Source organism: Neltuma alba, unplaced genomic scaffold (genome assembly GCF_004799145.2).
Source record: "Neltuma alba isolate B1F8T4 unplaced genomic scaffold, ASM479914v2 tig00005179_pilon, whole genome shotgun sequence".
Classification (NCBI taxonomy): domain Eukaryota; kingdom Viridiplantae; phylum Streptophyta; class Magnoliopsida; order Fabales; family Fabaceae; genus Neltuma; species Neltuma alba.
In genome coordinates, this window is record NW_021634008.1 from 13470 (window position 1) to 22228 (window position 8759).

An 8759-nucleotide genomic window follows, 5' to 3' on the forward strand; every position below is an offset into this window, starting at 1 on the left:
TGGTAAACTCTGTAGATGTCATATGTAAGGAAGAACTCACTCTTGTTGTCATTGGTCTTCTCTTATTAGCCTGTGTATATCTGTAGCATCATTCATTATTGTCGGGGTGGATCCAAGGTTGCACCTTCACCAACTTTTGTTGAAAGTGAACAACCTTAAATAATACGATATTACTCCTCCGGTCCTTATTATAAGACCCCATTTGACTTTTTATTTGGTCCTAATTATAAGACCCCAATCCATTTTGTCTCTTATATTTATGCATTTTTTTTCCAAGATAATCCTTCTAATAATGATAGTTTTAGCCAATATACTTAATTAATAAGGATATTTTAAGAATGACAACACTTATTTATCATAAATAACCAACTTAACTTATTTCCTTAATCTCCTCAAATAAGTCAATTGGATCTTATAATTAGGACCGGAGGAGTAATTTGTAATAACCCCTGTGTGTGTGCGCGCGCGTCTATAAAAGTATCCCACAACATTAAAATTAAAATTGTGTCAAGTACGGCTATGGTGTTTTGGATATTTGTTGGTATCTGTTCTTGGCCAATAAAAAAAAACAGAAATAGTTAAACAGATCATAGTTGGCTCGATGGGAGAAGATTAATTAAAAAGAGACTTGTAAGTTTGATGAGCCATGATGTCATGATATATATATATATATATATATATATATGAAGATTGAATATCAGAAATTGGTAGCTACTTTGCCCATTTCAACATAAAAAGAAACTGACAACCTTTTACCATATGACACGCTTCGACATTGATATGAACACGTACGCCTTGAGATACAGACCAAGCACCATACATACATATAATAATCAAATTTCATCCAAATGTGAAAGTAATAAGCAAAAGAAACACATGGAAATAATCTACTCATCAGTGAGATAGACATTGAAATGCAGGATGGTGTCTACTCCGTCCGTGGTGTGCTGATCCACCTTCGGAAGCGACTCGAGAGCAGCATATCCCATTGCATTCTCATACTTACCTGTGCCGCCGATCACGGCGATCTCCGATCCCGGCGATGCAGTCCGGTGAACACCGAAGAAGCTTATGGTATCCTCAACCCCGTGATGTTCCTCACCGCTGTGTAATATAACTGTGACCACAAGGGTTTGGCTAGTGCCGTCCAAGGAGCTAGCCAAGTAGAGGCCTTCTGCTTTACCAATCACAGTAGAATCTAGCTCGTGCCCTTCGGTTAATTGGTCGTCGATCACCGTCACCGACCCGAACATGAGCTTCTGGAGGGTGAATCCGGATGGGAGGTTGTTGGCATTCACAAAAGGCCGGTTATCGCCGCCGCTCACTGCACTGCCGGAGCCTCGGTTTTGGAACACAGTAGAGGTTTGAGCAGCGTTGAGGCCTACAAGGAGTGGCAGGTTGTTGTTGGTGACGATGCCATTGAGCTTGGGGTTGACTAACGGAATTCCTCCGACGATGGGGAAGAGGTTGTTGTTGATCTTGGAGAATGGTAGGCCGGTGACGTCTGTGTTAGCGACGATCCCGGCCACCACCCTGGCCGATGGATGTGTCCCGCCAATAACGTCGTGCATATAGAAAGAAAGAGTTGGCTCTTTTCCGGCCGGGTTTGCCGCTGCTGCCGCGTTGCCTCCGGCGACTGGGGCGCCTGCCACCGGGAGGGCTGGAGTTACAGCTGCAGGCTCTGGTTGGTCTGGATTTTCTTCTTCACTCTCATCGCCTGGAATTTTTAACCAAAATTAGAAGGGGCAAAAAAAAAAAAAAGACTGCTCAAACCTCTCTGTTACCACGAACATTTCCGATTGGTTTGAGCTTTCTCATGTTCTTAGCTCTGATTCTCACTCACAAAACAAAACTTAGCTTAAAAAGCAGCCAGAGATATAAAAATGTCATTAATTCAACGTTATATATGTTGGATGTTACCGTGCATTTGAATGAAAACAAGTTAATGGCCTGCATCTATGAAAATGTTTTCATATTATATTCTTTATAACGATATTCTTCTTTTGGCCACCTTTATAACAATATACTTAACATAACTCATTTATTCTTACAAAAATGTGGCAAAAAAAAAGAGTTAAATTCTGTGATGAATATGATTGATAGTTCATTTCATATGGATAACATTTTACCTGCAGCCGGTGCAGAGGCAGTCACAGCAGCCGGGGCTTGAGTGGAATCATCAACATTCTCGTCATCATCAGCTGCGCCATCATCAGCGTCCACGGTGGTGGGGGCGGCGGCCGCGGCGGCGGCAACCGGGGCACCTGCCGTTGGTGTTTCCTCCGGGGTGTCATCGGTAACTGGGACCGGGAGGGGAGGGACCGCGGTGGCAGCAGGTATTTGGGTGCTTGGTAACGTGGTTGCCGGTATTTGAGGAACTGCAGGAATGGCTGGTCCTGGTTGATTGTTGATGACTTGAGGTTGTGGATCCACTTCATCAAGAAGCCTAGCAGAGTTGACAATATTATACACACTGACTAAAAAGAAGAGGCAGCCGATGAGCTTGAAATTGCCGAGTTCCGCCATTTTTACCGATCAGAGAAGGCTGTGTGGGTTTGAAAACGAGAGACTTTAGATGAATGCTTCAACTGTAGAATGCTGTGACGAAGCAGAGTTTGTTGTTGTGTATTTATACCTGCGCATAGAACAGGAGGCTCCCTAATATTTTGTATTTAGTTTAAACTGAATTGAAGTTGGTGGCATATTTGATTAAGGGTAAAAAAAGCTATGGAGTGGTTGGATTTCGATGTTGTTCCTCTCTAGCTTCAGGGGTGTTTTGGTTGAAACAACTCAACAAAATGGAATGTTTCATCAAATTATATAAAATGATCCAAGAAACATATATACCAATTATATAAAGTGATAAAGTGATATAAGAAAATTATACAGATGCCCCATCATGGGCAGGTCAACTATACCTTTAGTTACTAGACAGTCGCATGCATAATTGAGATGGAAATTGAATTGAAGTTGGAAGAGTTTGATTTCAAAGTTCAATGTGGATCACTAAAAAACCATAATTTTCTATTAAATTGATATATCATGGGTTAGATAGATTACTCTCTCTCTCTCTCTGTGCACGTACGTGGTCTTGTTGAGAAAATTATGCGAACAGAGCAGACAACTATTCTTTCTGCTTTGATTTGATTTATGTTTTTGCTCGTTCTGTTATGCCGAGGATCTCAGATTAATCTGCTTTCTTTAGGAAAAATTCCCAATGCTTGAGTAGCATATCACATGCATAATATTAAGCAATTTGGAGTTTTATTTACAGAAGTGGTCACTGTGAAATTTAATTGTACTTAGATGCTGTAGTATCTGGTTCTATCTTTATCAACATTTTCCAGTTACCTCACACTACAACAGGATAAATGTACAGAGGTTAAAGTTTAAACCAATTCTAAAAATAGTGACTGCCAATGGGATTAAAGTTTGGTTTGATTATAGCTCTGATATAGAATATATGTTATACAGCTTATTGAATTCTCAAATCTCAGAACATACAGAACATAACATTTCAGTATTCTACCGTGCCAAATATATGTTATGGGATTTCATTGTTTCTCTCATCTTAAATATGGATCTCTTCCTTTCCATTTTTTTACCTTTTGCCAGAAAAATGGATCCTCTATGGATCATTAAAAGAAACGAAATCACACAGGTACAACCTATCAGGCTATCACGCTGCTAAAACCGGGAAAAGAATAACATAGAAACACAGACATGAGTTATATATCAGTATAACACTCATCCAGATGTTAAACATGAAACATTCTCAGCCTCCTTCTTCCAGCAGTTCTTGCAAGCATTCTCAGCCTTGAGCCCTTGACTCTGTTGGCAACTAAAATTTCAGCTGAGGCAGAGATTGATAGAGAGGTGAACTCTCTTCCTTTCCTTTTAATAAATCTTTTTTTCCCCTTGGGAATCATGTTGTTCATGTGGCAGAAGTTACTTATTTTACCGTAGGATATAGTTTCTTAAAGTTTTGCTTAATCTTCTTGCAGCTTTCATTGATATATCCACTGAAAAGAGAGGAATAGTATTGAATTAAATCAGAGAAAGTTCATCAGGAAAGTAAGTTTATACTAATTTATAGTTCATTTGACAAAAACATACGAACTTGAAGAAGTCATTATATTGTGTTCATCACCACCTTTGAATATTTACTATAGGTAGGAGAACTAAAATTACAGGAAGTCGATCGCTAGTTTGATTGTTTACAGCAAATAAGAATGATATATATCTCAGTACTACAGAGGAAAACAAGCCAGACCACTATCCAACTAGTTGATATATATCAAATAAGGTACACATCGAAGGAAAGAAGCTTAGTGCTGGTGACTTTTCCTTTGTCTTCACTAAACCCTACTCGTTCTACAACCTTAATAGAAGCATAGCCATTGGCATCCTCGTACTTGCCAGTACCACCAATAACTGCAACGTGCGACTCAAGAACATCATTCCTCTGCTCTCCAAAAAGTCTCAACCCATCATCGTCCTCTCCAAAACTCACGGTCAGAGCAATCATATAACTACTCCCATGATCCTCTGAGCTGTCCACGTAAACTCCTTCTGCTTTCCCAATCTTGCCTAGAGAACCATCCGCTTGTTGCAGTAATTCCTGTTGTATTAACGTTATTTTCCGCAGTTCGAGGTCCTGGAGGTTGGCATTTGTGGGAAACAAGAAGCCCATGGATGAGAGGTCCAGAGTCTGGGTTTGGTCATCACCGGAAGATTCTGAAACTGGGATTCCGGTAGTTGGATCAGGAGAAATGCCTTGAGGTTTTGAAAAGACAAAATCACTGGCTGATGAAGACTGAGAGAGACCAATGTCTAGGACGTGTGGCATTAAGAATGTGATTTTGTGAAGATGGCTATGGTTGAGATTGAGGTTGAGGTTATGGTTTGGAATATTGTCTGTTAGGGTTCGAGCAGAACAAGATTGGTTCATGAAGGAAGCCATGAAGGAAAGAAATATGGCTATGGTGGCCTCAACAGAAGGAAGCTTAGACATTTTGTGAATAAGCTTTCTCATTCTCTAATCTGTTTATATAATTTTTATTATTATTTATATAACCTGCTCCGATTATATAATACGCTAACTTTGGACTTTGGAATATAAAAAGTGCAGAAAATCGGGCTTAGGTGGTCGTGGGGTTGTTAATGAGGCGCTGGTACAGTGTCTTTTCTTTCTTCTTCTTTTTTTCCTGTGTTTGTGATTTTCTTTAATATCAAGAGATTTTTTTTATTATTTTCTTAATCTCAACAGCCTAAACAATGGCATTTACTTGACTTCATAAAGAACTATTGTCAAGAATAAAATACAGAAGTGCGTTATATATATTTTTTTTTCCGTTTGTGCAATGATATATTAGTTTATCATTTAATAGTAAGAAGCCATTTAAGATTAGGATGTACAAAATTTGTATTGTTAAAATGTAATATAAATAATTCAAAGATGTTTTAATTAACAGAATCTGGGTTGGGCTGCTTAAACTGATTGAATCAGCCCTTGGGCCTAATAAATAGAAGCCCAATCCCCCCCACGGCCTTTCAAGAAACACTTCTCGGATTTTCTTTTCGGGCCCAAAGATTTACTTCTAGGCTCAGGGTAAATAAAATTGCTTCCAATAACCAACAAGAGTTGGTCCAGTTGGTAAGGAGTAGACTCATGACCCACAAGGTCGTGAGTTCGAATCCCGCCTCCGATGTGAGAATCTTGTTGGTGGGCAATCTGTAAGTACCTCTGTAAGCGCTCTTTGAGCTTGGAGGCATGCCCTGGTCTTGGTGAGCCCCCGGGACCCAACTCACCTAAACTTTATTGTACCAAAAAAAAAATGCTTCCAATAGAAGAATACTTATACTTTAACAAACAACAAAAGATGTTTGTATTAGTTTTTTTGAAAATAATTTTATGAAGTTTGAGATAAATATATGATAGGAGTTTTGTCTCAACATGTATAAAAGTGATTTTTTTTTAGGTGCTTGTGGGATTGCCAAATCTAAATAAACAAGAATGTGATACTTGGGGAAGCTGAAATACTACCTCTAGTCCTAATTATAAGACCCTGTTTATATATTATAAATAAGGTTTTATAATTAGGACCAGGTATAGTATAAGATCTAATTTATAGCGCAAATTGCATTATAAAATAGATATTATATTTAGGATCGGAGACAGTATTATACAACACATTAAGAATGCTGCTTATTATTAATTAACGACCTTGTAATATAATACTACCTCCGGTCCTAATTATAAGAGCCAGTTGACTAATTTAAGGAGATTAAGGAATTAAGTTAAGTTAGTTATTTGTCCTAAATATGTGTTGTCTTTCCTAAAATATCCTTGTTAATCGAGTTTATTGACTATAACTATAATTATTAGAAGGACTATCTTAGAAAAAATTGAGTAAATATGAGAAACAAAGTAAATTGGGATCTTATATTTAAGACTAAAATAAAAGTCAAACAGGATCTTATATTAAGGATCGGAAGTAGTAATATAAAAAGGAAATTATGAGTGGGATGTTACAGGTTGGAGTTGGATCATGCTAAGAATGTGGCTTACTAACTTGCGAAAAGACACGCAACGAACTATCTTGGGAGATTTCTAACTTGTTTGTCCAGTGGATGGCTTGGCAATATCATTAGTTTCACTGTCGAGTTAGGAAGTAGCAGTAGCTTAAATTGGAGAGGGATGCGCAGCAAATAAGGAACTGATCAAAACGACAACTTGAAAGCGATGGATCCCTTGGTGGGGGTGTTGATTTTTTCCAAAACGCGGACGAAAACAAGAGGAACTTCCAGTTCCAACATGTCGTCTATTCTTCGGAGGCCTCATATTGACCTTATATGGATTAGTAGGGCGTATTTATTACGGTGGACGTCATCGTTAGACCTTATATACTTGCCTCTTTCACATGATTTTTCCAAAAGCTCACGCACGCTTTCCGTGATTCTTCCACTATTTTCCTTTTCTCTTATTGTCAACTGATTTCATCTTCAACTGCAATTTGAAATGCCGTTCGCAAATTGCAATTAATAGCAACCTAGCCTCCTTATAAAGATATGCCAAAATAGCCAAAAGAAAGAAAGAAATATTCCTTCCAATCTTGTTTATAAAGTCATATTAACTTTTTAAATTAAAAAATTAATCAAAATTAGTTGAAAGTAAAAAAAATTGTATAATTTTTCAAGATTATTTAAGTTGAGAATAATTAAGAAAGATAAGAATATTATTGAAAATAAATCATACATATTTTACTAAATTTTATAAATGGTCTTATCATAAAAATCAATGGTCAAAGAATATGCCCCGTGAATGTCTATTGTTTTTCTCATACTCATTAAACTATTGCTGGTCAAAAAAATGGGTTTATTATATTATATTATGACTATAATTATGTGTACATATGCCATGTGTGGAAGCATTGAGTTGCGGGCCTTGAGCTTTGTTGGCGAGGTTTTCCTTTCATTGAATCTGGGAAAATCTCCCTCCCCTCCTCTCCCTATAGACACGCATACAGATACATAAAGCAAATAGGATAATAAGTTGGGAAAGTTTCGTTTAAGGACCACAGTATAGAATTAATTTCAAATAGCCTCTAAAATTTTCTGAAACTTTACTGCAGGATCAAAAAGACAAACTGATATTAATTTCACACAAAAAATAACACTATTACCTCTCATAATATTTATTGTGAGGTGACATATAAATGAACTAATTTCAGTTTTAAATAAAGGTACATTGTGAAGGAAAGAAGCTTAGTGCTGGTGACTTTTCCTTCGTCTTCACTAAACCCTACTCGTTCTCCAACCTTAATGGAAGCATAGCCATTGGCATCCTCGTACTTGCCAGTACCACCAAGAACATCATTCCTCTGCTCTCCAAAAAGTCTCAACCCATCATCGTCCTCTTCAAAACTCACGGTCAGAGCAATCGTATAACTACTCCCATGATCCTCTGAGCTGCCCACGTACACTCCTCCTGCTTTCCCAATCTTGTCTAGGGAACCATCCGCTTGTTGCAGTAATTCCTGTTGTGTTAACGTTATTTTCCGCAGTTCGAGGTCCTGGAGGTTGGCTTTCGTGGGAAACAAGAAGCCCATGGATGAGAGGTCCAGAGTCTGGGTTTGGTCATCACCGGAAGATTCTCAAACTGGGATCTCTGCAGTTAGATCAGGAGAAATGCCATAAGGTTTTGAGAAGACAAGATCATTGGTTGATGAAGACTGAGACAGACCAATGTCTAGGATGGCATTAAGAATGTGACTTTATGAAGATGGCTATGGTTGAGATTGAGGTTGAGGTTATGGTTTGGAATATTGTTTGTCAGGGTTCGAGCAGAACAAGATTGGTTCATGAAGGACGCCATGAAGGAAAGAAATATGGCTATGGTGGCCTCAACAGAGGGAAGCTTGGACATTTTGTGAACAAGCTTTCTCATTCTCCAATCTGTTTATATTATTTTTATTTTTATTTATATAACCTGCTCTGTTTATGTAATACGCTAACTGGAGCATAAAAAACGAAGAAACTTGGGCTTAGGTGGTCGTGGGGTTGTTAATGAGGCGCTGGTACCATATCTTTTTTTCTTATCTTTTTCAATGTTTGAGATTTTCTTTAATATCATGAGATTTTTTTTAAAATTATTTTCTTAACATCAACACCCTAAACAACGGCATTTACTTGACTTCATAAAGAACTATTGTCAAGAATAAAATATGGAAGTGCGTTATTTTTTTCCCCTCGTTTGT

General features: G+C 37.9%; 3 protein-coding genes across 3 annotated transcripts; all 3 read right to left on the bottom strand.

The window, feature by feature from the left end:
• Positions 1–887: 887 nt before the first annotated feature.
• Positions 888–2537, bottom strand: LOC114747004 (dirigent protein 24-like). Its single transcript, XM_028935287.1, has 2 exons — positions 2130–2537; positions 888–1717 (listed from the first exon to the last, which is right to left on the bottom strand). Exons 1-2 carry the CDS (start codon positions 2524–2526, stop codon positions 888–890), a joined length of 1227 nt encoding a protein of 408 aa, XP_028791120.1. The 5' UTR covers positions 2527–2537.
• A 1760-nt stretch (positions 2538–4297) lies between these two features.
• LOC114747005 (dirigent protein 24-like) lies at positions 4298–5014 on the bottom strand. Its single transcript, XM_028935288.1, has one exon. It carries the CDS (start codon positions 5012–5014, stop codon positions 4298–4300), a length of 717 nt encoding a protein of 238 aa, XP_028791121.1.
• A 2683-nt stretch (positions 5015–7697) lies between these two features.
• Positions 7698–8428, bottom strand: LOC114747006 (uncharacterized). The gene is made up of 2 exons (XM_028935289.1): positions 8276–8428; positions 7698–8129 (listed from the first exon to the last, which is right to left on the bottom strand). Exons 1-2 carry the CDS (start codon positions 8426–8428, stop codon positions 7698–7700), a joined length of 585 nt encoding a protein of 194 aa, XP_028791122.1.
• Between the last annotated feature and the right edge of the window lie 331 nt (positions 8429–8759).